Source organism: Callorhinchus milii, unplaced genomic scaffold (genome assembly GCF_018977255.1).
Source record: "Callorhinchus milii isolate IMCB2004 unplaced genomic scaffold, IMCB_Cmil_1.0 Scaffold2, whole genome shotgun sequence".
NCBI lineage: Eukaryota > Metazoa > Chordata > Chondrichthyes > Chimaeriformes > Callorhinchidae > Callorhinchus > Callorhinchus milii.
Window position 1 is genome coordinate 45109946 of NW_024704743.1, and position 15382 is coordinate 45125327.

At 40.5% G+C, this 15382-nt stretch overlaps 1 protein-coding gene and 1 non-coding gene across 5 annotated transcripts in view; both read left to right on the forward strand.

The window, feature by feature from the left end:
- LOC103179947 (retinoic acid receptor beta) overlaps positions 1 to 15382 on the forward strand; it is a 142379-nt gene that overhangs the window by 106254 nt on the left and 20743 nt on the right. For 3 of the 4 annotated variants that reach the window (XM_007895493.2, XM_007895494.2, XM_007895497.2), the window contains one exon: positions 12973 to 13149. The exons of the other annotated variant lie outside the window; for it this stretch is intronic. In XM_007895493.2, coding sequence (XP_007893684.1) covers positions 12973 to 13149 — 177 coding nt within the window. The remainder of the gene's footprint in view (positions 1 to 12972; positions 13150 to 15382) is intronic. 4 annotated transcript variants of the gene reach the window in all.
- On the forward strand, positions 4624 to 4695 carry trnaa-cgc. Its single transcript has one exon. It is a non-coding gene; the product is annotated as a tRNA-Ala (tRNA).

The following is a 15382-nucleotide window of genomic DNA, read 5'->3' on the forward strand; positions in this document are numbered from 1 at the left end:
GGTGCCCAATCAGCAGTGTTAAGCACTCTGTGACATCCTCCCGATAAGAGAGGCACTACTTTAATGTAAATTGTATTGTATTGAGTGAGATACTGGAAGGTGTCGGGTGCCAATGGAACCATATCCCAGTAGATTAAAAAAAAGTCCGGCACCTTTAGGAATGCAGGAAGGAAGAAATTGGCAGAAGCTCCAAACACAGAAAGTACAACTCACACACCAGATGCTACTTAATCTTTCTTGCCAATAATTCTCCTCCAGTTCTCTCACCCTCTTCTTAAAACCATTTGTTTTTTATAATCCTTTTTTAATTTTAAATTAATAATTTTAAGAAGTGGAGGTCAGCTGAGCAGATCCTGTTGATTCAGGACACCAAGAAGTCCATGACCTCCTTTCATTTGAAGAATATGTAGAAATCTACAGCTGCTGCCAGAAATCTGCATGAAATGTACTAAATCAGTGCAAATTGTTGTTGTTGATAAGCACTTTAGTCCTGCAGGATAATATTTGCATTTAACAAAATGTGTGGTTCAGTACTATATTTGTGTTCAAAAATAGAAATAGGAAACTTAAGTAGTTTTTCTTCCAACTGAAATATGTTACTGTCTCATTCCACATCTCTACAGTATATCATTCATTTCCAAAACATTCCAGCCTGGCAACCTCTATTAATCAGCCAAGTGATCATTATTCATATGTGATTGGAACTTAGAGAGTTACCCAGTACACTGAGTAGAGAGTTGGCCAGTACACCTTGTAGAGAGATACCCAGTACACTGAGTAGAGAGTTGGTCAGTACACCTTGTAGAGAGATACCCAGTACACTGAGTAGAGAGTTGGCCAGTACACCTTGTAGAGAGATACCTAGTACACTGTGTAGAGAGATACCAAGTACACTGAGTAGAGAGATAACCAATACACTGTGTAGAGAGATACCCAAACACACTGTGTAAAGAGTTACCCAGTACATTGTGTAGTTACCCAGTATATTGTATAGTTACCCAGTACATTGTGTAGTTACCCAGTATATTGTGTAGTTACCCAGTACATTGTGTAGTTATCCAGTACATTGTGGGGAGGTCCGAGAGAGCATTAGAAAACATTTTTAAGTTTAAAAACAATTTCAGCTTGTTCTTGCTGCTGTCCTCCTTTTCCCCAATTCCCATTCGTTTACTGCTTTACATTCACTTAATACCGATACTCGTTTCGCTCACAAAATATACAGTCAATTCCCTTTACAGTATATTTGAGACATCTCAACAACATGATAAATGGCTATATCAAATATAAGGATTATTATTAATCATGTTTAAAGCTTTACACTGACCTGGTAAGATGGAAACTACACAAGAGCATTGGTGCTTAGCGGCTGTGAGATTATTTCCCAGTGGAAGGAAAAAGGAGGTGTCTGTCCTGAAATTGCCCTTTGCCCTCTAAATGCCCTCTGCCTCGGTGAATCTTAAAGTGAGTCAAACATCTTCCAGAGTGGAGCAGGGGAAGGAGGAAAGGAAGAGAAACTTTTCTTTACAAAAGTTAGAGGCTCAGGTTTCTGTCAGCAAAAGAAGTTTAACTAAGGGTTAAATTGCCTCATATCTTTGATAGGAAGAAATTGCATGATATATTTTACTAAATATATTCCCCCTTTCAAAGGCCTTTTGTACTTCAGTTGGATGAATTTTCCGAAAGAAAATTTTTATGAGAGGCATGAAACTCTGCATTCTGCTGGAAGACAGACACAGGCTTTGTGTTTATATTTCAACTTTAAACAATATAATAGCTTCCCATAGATGCACAATTTGCGAAAGCTGTTTTCAATTTTTGAAAGCAATGTGAAAATTGTTGGTATTGGAAAAAAAAGCTACATGGCTACGTGCTCATCTGGTGGTAGCTTCTTGTCCCTGCCCTTGTTTGCCATAGTCAAAACAATCAATGCAGGCATTCTGCTAAATAACAGGAATTACAGTAGTGGCCAAGCACGTTCTACTCCCTCAGGGCCTCTGATGTATGCTGGATTCTGTTCCTGATAAGAGTCAGCTGGTGACAAGCGTCAGACTTTTGCTCTGAATCTCGTCTTTGACCTCCGTGCTTTTCAAAACAGTTCAAAATCATTTCTAAGATTGCATTCATAGCTTCAAGTAACCTGACAGTGATACTAGTTTTGCTTGAGCTTGGAAACTCCACTGATACTAGAATCTTAGAAATAGAAGTGAAACTGTACAGAGCCCTTCTCATTATCAGGGTCCATTATACGTCATATTTCAATCGCAGTGAAAATACACCCAAACTTGGCTGCGGTTTTGTTATTTTCCAATGGACCCGTGCCAATATTTTGGCAGTCGCATTCCTGAGACTCATTCTGCATGAATTGGAGTGAAACCCACCATCGACGCCATCCACATTCATGCAAGACGGCAGGACAATGTGTCGATGGGTCATGGGTAGCAAACTGGGCACATCGGATACCCACTGTTCTTCACAATATGCCACGTTTATGTATAACAATCCCATACAATGGGTTGTAACTGATGATAGGAGTACAGTACAGATGCGGCCAGTTGGCCCATGATAAGGGAATTAATCCAGATTCGGATATTGCAAGGGAAAGTATAAAATACTATGATTTGGGGATATTTGGTACATTGTGGGAGTTGTTTTTGAGTTTAACTGTAACTAATGGGATGATCGTCACTTACATATAATTGCATAGAATGTTGCAGCATGGAAATAGGATTTAGCTCAACTTGTCAGTGCCAGTGTTTTGTACTCCACATGAGCCTCTAACCCTCTTAAACTGCTCTCCTATACCTCTATTCTCTTCTCCTTCGTGTATGCATAAAGTTTACTCTTAAATATGCGGATACTTTCTGCTTCAGTCACAGCCACCGACATTCTCTTGTCTTGTAAGCGCTCCGGGATGCTACCCCATGTGAAGGGCCTATGTAAATGCAAGTTGTTATTGTTGTTGTTCTTGTTGTCGCTGTTGGATACATTGTCAATCTTAATGTGACTATGAATGTGAAGTGCAGTTTGGGTGGGATGTATTCATTTTTCTAGTATGTTATTTCACAGCACAAAACTGCCCCTTGTTTTTACATGAATTGGCACTAAATTGGCAAGCTAACTAAGGGAGGCCATCAAGATGCCTGGGGTGGGAAATGGAAACAAAAAAGAGTTGCTCCTCTGTGGTTAGAACTAAGACATAGTTCTGAGGCAGAGTTGAGGACACTCTATTCTGTAGCTGGCAGTTCTACACATGATCTGAAAGTACTTGATGCTGACACTGGAAAAATATAATCGCTTCTCCAACATGAGAATGTCTCCTAATGAACATAAATATTCATTAAAAATGTGATTTGGTGCAGCTAACTACTGACCACTTGTGATTTCACAATTTCTTCACAAAAGATAGCACTGGTTAGAAATATGATTTGCAGTAAATTTGTGAATCAGAAATAGAAATGACAGAATCCCATTCCCCATCTTACATGCATATTGTTGGAAAACGGGTACTGTTATGGGCAATAAGACATGCAATGATTTACTTTAAGTATGCAACTTACTTCTTTATTCAGTGGGTTTCAGGAGTTCGATTGATTTTCATAGTCACATTAAGATTGACAAGTACAAGAAAGCTGCTGTAAATGCAGCTGCAATGAATAAAGATACTTCAGTCTGCTCTGATTGTTCCAAGCCTGTCCTGAAGCTTCTTCAAAAATGCCAGGCTCTCTCTATTCAATGGACATCATCTGAATGGAACGTGCTGTTCAATATTCTTCAATAGTCTCCACCTACTCAATCCCTGTTTCAATCCCAAAATACAAATACAAATCCCAATTACTTTTGGTCAGCCTTTTAGCTCTCAGATCTTCAAGCGCTGAACTGCTTTGTTGCTGACAGTACTTGAGCATGTTTTCTAGTACTTTGAGAAAGCAGGTAAAATCTAAGTGTGGATGTAGGATAAGCAATGAGACTGAAATTCCAGTGTTCCCATACATGGAGATGCTCTGCTAGCATCTCTCTCTTGGACAAGATACAAGAATAGGCTTGTTGTCTATTAAATGATCCTTCTTTGACCTCCAGGCTCTCACTGTAATTGCAACTTGTTTTCCTTTTCTCTCATTTTCCTATACTTTTTATGGTCATTCTTCTCCTGAATTTTCCCCTCCTGTTCCGTCCAAACTGAAAAAAAAATTTCCTCATGCTCTTCTGCCTCCCTGAATCCTCATTATTGAAACAAAAAGTCAGCAAATATTTCGTCTGTACACAACACTTTCCCCAAAACCTCCAGACTCTGACACCATTTACCTCCCACACTCTTGTCTCCCTCTTCGATCTAGCAGCTCTGCTATTACCGAACGACAACACTGTTAATTTTGTATTCATTCTCTTGCTCTTTCACTCTTGGTGGAGTCCTGCAATATGAGCCCTTGATCCTTCGGTTAAGCTTCTCAGAACACATTCCCTCTCCCCTCTTCCCCCAGTGAACCTTGGAGCAGAATTGGCTAGCAATACATAACCAATAGAGGAAAATAAATCTGAGGGCAGGTTCTTGCTCAGTTATGTTTCCCATTCAACCACAATCCCACGATCAAAAAGCAACTGTTGTTTTATTAATGACTCATAAGGAGTCCTGTAGCTCAGTGGTTAGAGCACTCGCCTCGCAAGCGAGAGACCTGGGTTCGATTCCCGGCAGGGCAAAACCTTGGGCAAGTTTCCTTACTCCAAATGCCTAATAATAATCCCTCAAGAAAAAAACAATAATAAATTGGTCACTTCAATCCATGACTGTTTGTGGGACACTGCTGTGTCAACTGGCTGCTGCATTTTGCCCACAAATATACAGTCAATTCAATATACACTGTATTCTGTGAAGCACTTTGAGAATCCAGAAGACGTGAAAAGCACCATATCAAATGCAAGGATTATTATTATTTTTATTATTATTATGGGCACTCTGTCATTTATGCCAACACTTATATGTTATTTGTACTTCTGCTTCTTGTCACTGCTGACTCTTTCACATTTAAGAGCCTGTGTGTGAATAATCCACAATTGTTTTGTAATCCATTGAAATCCCCACATCTGATGCATTTCACACTCTCACTCTGACGGATGGGACAGTCCAGCCTTAGGACAACATGATATGCAACAATGGTGCTGAATTTGCAAATAGTGTCTCTTATCAGTAACCCTGTTTGTATCATGCCACTGGAAGGAGATCAGAGTAGAGTTTCAGCAAGTTGAGCTGAGTGGGAGCTCCACTATAACAGTAAACTCCTGATGACTCGTCACTCCAAGGGAAAAGGATTCAGTGATGAGTTATCTGGATTGGCAAGTTCGACATATGGATAAATATTTAAATAAATGCAGCATGATAATTTAAGCATGAGTGACAAGTTGAGCCAGGGTCAAGTTATCAGGAGTTTACTATATATCTTGAGTTACACACAATTATGCAGCAATCCTTGCAGTTTCATAAGGTGTTCCAGTGGACCTTCTGTAATGTATTTGATTTTCATAACCAGGAACTGCTAGACATAATTGACAATGACTCATTCCATCCTGGCCATATGCAAAATAAGAAACAGGAGCTTGAAAATTTGTGCACCAGGAAGTGTTAGTTATCACCACCACCAACAACAAATTACATTTGTATAGAGAGTGCCTTACAGGTTGAGAGGACGTCGCAAGACGCTGGTCAGTCAGGGATTTAGATCCTAGCAAGGGTTTGTGATCAGGGAGGGTGGAGGGCAGATGGGGTGGGGGTAGGAGGGTGACCAAAGGCGCGGTCGAAGAAGAGGGTCTTGAGACGTGCTTTGAAGGAGGCAAGGGAGGAAGCAAGGCAAATGGACTGTGGGATGGAGTTCCAAAGGGTGGGGGCAGAGAGTCTGAAGGCCTGACTGCAGATGTTGGGGCAGACTGGGTGGGGACATGGAGCAGGCCAGAGCCAGTGATCATTAACACAGCTTTGATAAATATAGTCAATAAGGTCAGTCAATAAAAGCCACATGTGTGACTTCCCCACCACCATCCAACTCAGTTACTATGATTGGATCTATAGCCACCCAAACCGCCATTGTACTTGCTGGTTTGCAGAGTGTGGTATTGGACAGACAGATTTCGAATACTTAACTCAACATAAATATTAGGAAAGCAGAGAGCGAGGAGAATTAATGCTTTTCCAAGAAGTGGTTTCCTCTCTTCACTCTCTGCTTTCCTTCAAAGCAAGGGGATCCTGGCGAGAAGCCACTGACTTGAGCCTAGGTCTGAAAAGCACCATTGCTTTCCCTCAATAATCATCATAAAAGGCTTAGCAGCTTTGCTAAGAGGTCAGCGAAATTCTGCCTGATTATGACGTATTCTCAATCTATAACAGATTAGCTTGGTTGAAGCTTCCCATTTGTTTGGGACAGCTTCAGAATAGCCGTTCAGCACGCTGCAGAATCGACTCAAACATACAATAGCGTCACAGCAAAACAAAGTGTTGACAATCCCAAACGTTGTGAGATGCGTTTGAAAGCTGAATATTTTTACTTTATATTGGTCCGCATGTCAGCATTTAAAATCATAGACTCATAGAACATTAAAACACATAAGGAGGCCATTCAGTCCATCGTGCCTATGTCGGCTCTTTGGAAGAGCTACCCAATCAGTCGCACTCTCCCTCTCTTTCCCCATATCCCTGCAATTCCCATTTCCCAAATCTTCTCTTGCAAAATCTTTAGATGGAGGCAATGAGAAAAGACAGTTGACTGCTGCTCACATTTCTCTTTAAGCAGTCATTTTAACCTTCTTGCCACACTGTCCCTTTTCTCTTACCTTCCGCATCCCTATCATCTGGGAGCTGAAGACAGGCATTAAGCAGCATTCTGTATCTGTTGCCACCAATGACAGTAGATTTATATTTTGACCTCATATGGCATCCAAATGCCATACTAATGGAATACTGTGTATCAAAGAGAAACAAATAATTTATATGCTGAATCTAGTTTTTATTCATTTTATTTATTTGTTTGTGGTTTGCTACAAATACACAGTCACTACACTTTACAATAAATCCTGTGAAGCACTTTGAGACATTCCGATAATATGATAGGCACTACTATAGAATCTGAGTGAATCTGCTAAACTTTACTCTAGTGATCCAATTTTGTCTAATAATTAATATGTTAATCTGAATAGTCTGAACTTTCTTTTCTTGTTCTTCCCATGTCACAAATATGCCATCCTGTGTTTACACCATTCTTCCTGCATCCTCACAGTGTTAAAGTCAAAACTCATTCTTTCCCAAGATCTCAAGGCTCTGGCATTCTCTCCCTCTCTGATATCCCATCCTCATACACTCTGCAGCGTTGTAAATCCTGGAATTAGTGTCACCAAAAGAAATCTTAAGATATCTCATTTTCTCTCCTGCTCTTTTCAACCTTGGTATTGTGTCCTGTATGATGAGCCTTACCCTTCACATGGGGTGTCATTAAAGGTTTCTATTTCCTGTAACTGGATGTAACACAATACTACAGGATACACACATTATGCCAAAAACATCAGAATGACACAATTTTTCTACTTTAATTCCTTGAAATCATTGACTCCTGAATTGGACTGCGGGCTCCACAAAATCCTAACGTACCAGTTTCTTCCTACCTCAGAGAGTATGTTTGCTCAGCCATCCGGTTGGAGGTGTCAGACTAATAATAATAATTCTTGCATTTGATATAGTGCCTTATCACGTCGTTCAGACAGCTCAAAGTGCTTCACAGAGTATACTGTAAAGTTAATTGACTTTGCATTTTGTGGGCGAAACGTGGCAACCAATTGCGCACAGCAGTGTCCCACAAACAATGGTAGATTTAGTGACCAAATTATTGTTTATTTTTAGGGATTATTACATCAGGGAAGCGATCTGCCAATTAACTAACAACCCGGTTCCCACTTACTGCTAGGTAAACAGAGGCGTATGGAGTAAGGAAAGTTGCCTAAGATTTCGCCCCGCCTATGTACCTCATGTATTGCCAAGAATGGGTTAAACTTGTCTACAGGGGATGATCGAGATTGGATAATCGCTGAGGCTAGATTTGGACCCTGCCTGTATGAGGGGGATTTCAATGCGCTAGCACTGGAACCACCTTGATCTTTACATTAGCGACATCTAAACAACAAAAAACACTTCTGGGTAGAAGAGATCTTCTGATGCTCATTACATGCCTTCTACCAATTTCCAATATGCCTGAGGTGTGGGACATGTTTCATTATTTTTGCATTGATTCATTGCTTGAGTTTGGCACTGGCTGGAGCGAGGCACAGAAGGGAAGTATCAAAAATGGCCTTTTTTCTTTTTAAAAAAAGTGAAATATTGAAACTTGAAATGTTTTCCATGAGTTTAGATTACATAAAATTGTGCCTCTTTGCTGATTTCTTTGGCAAATGCATAGATTTAATGTGCGCTTGTGTGGAGAATGAATGAATTTCAGCCATAATCCAGGATGTCAATCATAACATCACAGGCGAAAGAGTTTCTTTGCTTAAACATAAAGTGAAGTCTGTTTACCCCAGGTGGCCTTTTAAATGTTCCTCTGAACATTTGCCAATAGGATTTTGAAAACTGATAGCTCAGTGTGAGATCTTTAGTGGGATTTGCTACCAAAATAAATATGATTGGGCTGCTGTTAGCTGCGAAACAGCAAATGGGGGGAATGAGAAGAAAGCAGAAAGCCTTCTGATTAAGGTGTTTAATCGTGGACATTTATTCTAAGCCTGTATTACCTTTCAATGGCCATTTTGAAATCACAAAGTATAAATTATTACCCATTCCATAATTCCTTTATGATTTTTAAGGAATAGAGCATAGTTGTTTAAAGCAAAATGTACAATCTGTAAAATTCAGGCCTATGCAGGCTGATAGAAATTTAAAAAGAGCTATTGTCATTGTTACCAAAAACACAAGGAACCCAGTGAGTTTAAAATCAGATTCACGATTATCTGTTAAGTAGACTCTTTTTCATGAAAGAAACGCAAACTATGCTGACAATCTGCTCACTTCCTGCTCTACAGTTCCCATAGCCACGGGCAAAAGCACTGCTAGGATAATAAGTACAATATGTCTCAGTGGATGGAATGCAAGGGCACTGGACTTTTAGCTGGGAGAGACCTAAGTTTCAGATCCAGATTTCCCTTCGGTGTTAGCTTGACAGTCTCTCGAGCGTTTGGAGGAAACAGGAACAGTTAGAGATCTCTCACACCACTTAAGCATACCTTCTGGTGCCTTGATTGCAGAATGCCATTCCGAGTGCCCATGGGGCTAATGCTGAGATACATTGTCCCACCATTCTGACAGGACAGTGGCACGAGTGTAGAGGAAGCTAAAATTGTTGACAGAGCAAGATAGAGTAGAATAAATTACAGTCATTTTTCTGTTCTTTCTGTTCTTAAAACATTTGAGAGAAAACCGCTTGAAAATTAGGCTGTATTTAAGAATTTTCCACATTCTGAACACCCTGAAATACTACATAAATAGTGTAAATTTAGACCCAAGTGGCATTTCTCCCCATATATCTATTTGAATGTTGCACTTTGCAAAAGTTTGACAAACCTTTTGTGTATGTAACTTAGACTGAATCTTTAGTTAGTTTCTGAGTATGACCTGATGGGCAAACCTGAAAACCAAGGTAACAAAGAAAGAGCTTGCATTTTTATAGCGCCTTGTACATCAAAATATGTCAGTGTCACAATATGTCACAATTACAATAGTTATTGTGAGGTGTAGTGACTTTCTAGACAAACATGGCAGCCATTCTGTACACAGCAAGGTACCATAAAGTGAACAACCCGTAAATCTGGAGGATTGTTGGCTGGGACAATCTCTTCTCGTATTGGACAGTGTCATGGGATCTTTAACGTCCACTTGAAAAACAGAGCATCTCTTCCTCAGTTCAACATCTCAGTTGAAAGACGGCATATTCAACAATGTAGCACACCCACTATTATACTGGAATGTCACCTTAGACTGTGAGCTTAAGAGGGACTTTAAGCCAGAGGCATTAGTGCCACAGACTGTCCCGACCTGACATGACTGGAAATTACTCACTAACATTTTTGAAGACCTTTCTTTCTGTGCTAGGGGCCTTGAATGGAGCCTCAAACACAGGGAGCACAAGTTTGCTGAGGGCTAATAGCCAAAGTGGCCCCGGGATCAGATTAAGTGTTTGTTGTGCTGCCCTATAGCAGAGTTCTAAGCAAAAGATACTGAGGGGTCCTCAGGGCGACACTGAAAATCACCAGAGAAGGTCACTGTTGTAGAAGTGGAAACAAATTATAGTTCGCTGAAGCATTTTATTGTTTATGCTTCTGTGCTTCAGGTCAGTGAAATGAAAATCTGATATTAGATCGATTTTGAGGAAATAGATTTTTCTGAATCCTCAATGAAGCAGAGATATTCTTTGAAGCAAATAAAACAAATATGTGTGTATATATATATACGGTTTTGAAAATCCACAGGATTAGATGTTTGTGAACTGAATAGATAGTAAACATAAATACATTGGCAACAGTGTGGGTGGATTTATTTTATCATTTCTGAAACCATCTAAAGAACATGTTGTTGGGGGGTAAATAGATATTGCCTAATGCTTCATTACGCCCCGTTACTCTGAAGTTCTGAGTCATTGACTTTTCCCTAATTTGAGACCTTTTGAAGCTGTAAACATGTCAAAGCCATGAATGTGAACAGAGTGAAACTGCAGTTGATAACCGGAAGCATGTTTTGTGATTTTATTTTCAGCACACTGCATTCCTGATGTTGTAAACGGTGCTGTGAAGCACGGCATCTCATTCATTACTGCTTGGACTGTGTTTCGATACATTTTAATAGTTCCGTGGTGCTAATGGATTGAGTTTGACAAAGGGAAAATGCTTCCAAATCATCTGAAGGCCAAGTTCTTTGCCGTTTGGTTCCTTTTTATAATAATAAACTGTGCTGATTGGGGAAGTTTTATTACTCAGGTGTTAGACTGAAAGAAGGACAGTTGCCAGATGACTGCCTTGGTGCTTCAGGCAATGTTTTGTGTTCCTTTATTCCGTGGTCTTGAAGTATAAAGACATGAATCCCTTCATACTCGCTGATTCATGCTTTGCAGACTCCTAGGCAATATGAATAATAAATTACAAAAACAGAAGTTGCTGGGAACACATAGCAGGTCAGGCAGCATCTATGGAGAAAGGAAAATGAGTCAACGATTTGGGTCCACGACCCTTCGTCAAAATAATAAATTATTGATTTCATTGAGCTAGCTGACTAGGAAAGATTGAAAACAAGAAATATTAAAGATTATGGGAGTGAGCAGGAGAACGGGGGTGAGATTAGATGGCTCCTGTAGAGGAAAACACCAGTGCAGCATTGCTTGGTTTGTTTCAATGCCATAACATTCTCGAATTCTATAATTTAATACATTCAGTCCAGCCTGGCTAATCTGTTTACAATGATGTGTTGGTTGTCATATTATGGCTTCTAATTTCCTGGAGGCTGCTACTGTTAAACCTTTATTCCAATATTAACCCCTTGCCTTGCCTTTGTCATGTTAGGATGCTAGAAAAGGCAGTGGCCCTGGGTTACAGCAAACCATGTGTCATTGTCCAACACTGTGTTGATCTAGATAGTGATGTATGCATTTTAAATCTTATGTAGTATGTTTAATCCCCCTGCTATTATTTATATTTAATAAAGCTTGATTTTAAAAACACGTGATACAGAACAGTGTACAATACATGTTGAAAAAGCAAACTAAAACCAATATCAACAATCCCTCACCAGATTGCTGTGGGGAAGTGCTGAGTGTAGCTTGATGCTCCCCCNATTGGGGGGAAGGGCAGACTGGCCTCTCACACTGTTTAGATATGATGGTGTGAGGTGCAGGAAGCCTCGGTTGAGAAGAAAGCTGAAAGAGGCACTGTTACCTTCACGTTAAAATAGGTGAATAAAACTGAGAATGCCTCAGGGAGTGACCAGTGCAGAAATGGATTTGGAAACCCACCAACATGCTTAAGAGTATCCAAACCTAAGAATGCCATGCATCCCACCCACACATGGAAGTTCTGGAGATGTTCATTGGAATGGAATACGCACTCTTTCCCTGGAGGGACACATCCTGCTTACCTAATTCCAGAGGGTATTGGGCACAGGTTGGCAAGAGTCAAAGCTTGGAGACCGCAGTGTGCATTGAGGTACTGCTGGCGTCTGACCAGCTAAGAACGCAGAGCTTGCCATTGATATTGCTGTCTGGCAAGCTTTCTTGCTGCTTGTCGAGCTAGGACCATATTACCCATTAGGGCTTTGGCTTGCAGGATTAATATGATCTGAGTGATGAATCCCTGCCCCCAGTGACTGGTCTGCCATTCCAAGTCCTGCCGATGAGCCAGGCTGGCTGTGCTGTCATCAGCAGTGCCCTGGACTACTGCAAACCTGCCTGGCTCAGGAACTGGACTACCGAGACCACCAGAGAAGATGGACTCGATTCTGACAAAATTCCGTTGTCAAACATGTCACAATAATCATTGCATTTGGTACTGCAGGTTTTACATCAGGAGGATGTTGAAAAGCACTGCACAGAATGTTCCCAAGCACTTCATAAGATATATTGTAAAGTGCAGTGACTGTTTTTTAAAATGTGGCAGCCAATTTGTGCACAACATTGCCCCACAAACAGCCATGAAGTGAATAACTGATTTTATTTAACCGATTACTTGTTTAAGTAAGCAATTCAGAATAATTTAAAAGTTGGTCTTAATGGAGACAGAATGCTAAGTAGGATTTTCTATACCGCATGCTACGTTCTTTGTAATATTAATCCTTGCATTTGATATAGCGCCTTATCACATTTCAAAGCGCTTCACAGAATATATTGTAAATTGAATTGACTATTTATAAGTGCACTGTTATTGGACTGATAGTGATTACACATTCAATGATCTTATTGATTACAGAATTCCAGTGCTGACCACCGGGTTCGGCTTGACCTGGGTTTGTGGGACAAATTCAGTGAACTTGCCACAAAGTGCATTATCAAAATAGTGGAATTTGCTAAACGACTGCCTGGCTTCACGAGTTTGACCATTGCAGATCAGATCACTCTGCTCAAAGCTGCTTGCCTGGACATTTTGGTAGGTATACATTCATTAAGAAGATTTATTCTGTGTCAACATAATACTATCTGTCATTGACCTTAGGATTTTGCACCACCCTCCCCTGTCAAAACCAGCTGAGAGCACTGTGTGATCTCAGACATTGATATATAGGATAGGTTCAGTAGTCTTGTCAATGACTCTATCATCTAGACAGCTGAGTTCAGCCAGGAGCTCCCCAGACTCACCTCACTAACTCTCCCTTCCTTAATAACTCTTCTCAAGCAAGACTGCACATCTCGGTGTGTGGGTTTCTCAGCATGTAAAGAACAACCATCATTTAGCCAGTCACACGTATGGCATCTTACAGTAGTTAGAGAAACTTAAGTTTCAGAAGATTAATGATGGTTCAAACAGACAATTTTAAAGCTCTTGAAGTTGATTAAACCATACGTTTCAAAAAGCTTCCCTGACCATTAAGTAATAACCAGAATTTCAAAACAAGGCTTGTTTTCTTTTGTGCATCCTTTTGCATAGAATTGTAATTGAAATCTTGGCAAAAGAAAGTCACTTTCCAAGAATTAGACAGTGACAGAAACAAAATATAAATTGATTTTCTGTCTTTTCAATCAATCCCTTACAAATTGAGCCTTTTTTTCTATCTCTGCGATTAATCACAGCTTTAAACTCAATGAAAAGGCAGATGTCGGTCTTGCTATTTGAATTCTGTATCTAATTGCAGACCACACGTTTAAGTATCAGCCTGGCTCGGTTGGCTGCACACTCACCTCTGAGTCAGAAGGCTGTGAGTTTAAATATATGTTGGGGGTTTAAGCTCATAGCTCCAGTGCAATTATGGAGGAGCACTGCATTGTTAGAGGTGTCGTCCTTCAGAAGTGTTGTTAATGTAAAGTTGTTTTTAGATTTGCAAAAGACCCTTGACCGAGTGACCCACAAGAGATTCCTTTACAAACAAACTCTTGTTTATGTTGGCAAAGGCAGCAGCTAACTCCCTGCTCTTCAAAAAATATGCCATAGGATCTTTAACATCCACATGAACCATAAGATGGGATCTCACCCAAACATCTCACATGAAGGACAGCATCTCCAACAGCGCAGCAGTCTGTCAGTTGTGTTGGAGTGTCAGCCTTGAGTATGAATGCAAGTTGTAACTGGTAGTGTTGAATCCACAGTCTTCTGACTGACTCAAAGGCAAGATTGCTGTCAACCGAACTAAACTGATATACATTGGTCACGACTGAACTAGTTAAAGACATGAAAGTAACAAAATGTAATAATATTGCATTTTTACCTTATTTATCTTTCTTTAAGGTAGAATATGTATATTAGTAGAGTTCTTGATACACCCGCCACAGATTTTGCTTGTATTTTCCAGAGATTTTTATTAGCCCAGCACAGAGGCCCCATTATGATGGAGTCTGGGGAAATGTCGAGGGTTTATCACAGTTAAGGACATGACTAGTCAGCCATGGGAGGATGGGATTGGTATTGATTCTGTATCTATTCCCTCTCTATCTATCTTTAATTCCCACCTTAAAAACTATCTCTTTGGCCTGAGCTAATGGTCGCCCACCCCTCCCGCTTCCTCGTTGCTTGGCGACCAACCGGCCACGGTGCAGCACTCCATGACGTTATCCTCAGTGAAGTTATCCTAAGCTTTTATGAATGTAAGCTGTTGTTGTTGATTCTGGCACTAAAACGTGAAGTGGGTTCCGATGAGAACCCATTGCAAACTCCTCGATGGTTGTGCTTCCCAAAATAGAATCCTAACCAGAACTTTACTCCAAGGCCTGAGGGGAAGCACAGTACTTGGTACGTTCACACAGGGCCCTGTTATGCTTTATGATGGGAGAGTGACACTCACAAGGGTGGAAGTGGGCCACACAAACAATCTACACTTTGGTATTCAGCCATCAGGCTATTTGCTGCACATTAAAAGCACTTTCCTATCAGAAAAACATTTGAGCCAACACATATGCTGAGGCACACAGCTGTGCTAGTCTTACCAGAAATGATTGAAACCAAGGCAGTCAGTGACCACTTCCATCCACAGAGGCTGGAGGCATGAGCTTCAGGAACACTGCTCACGCTACTCTGCACACACAGGGTGGATGATGTGGGGGAATTCTCCAGCACAGACCACTGTTGAAGCAGAGTGCATGCATTATCTTAAATGGGAATTAGATAGATACGTGAAAAAAATAAGAGAAAATGTTAAAGGGTATGAGAGGGAAGCAGAAAAGTTGGATTG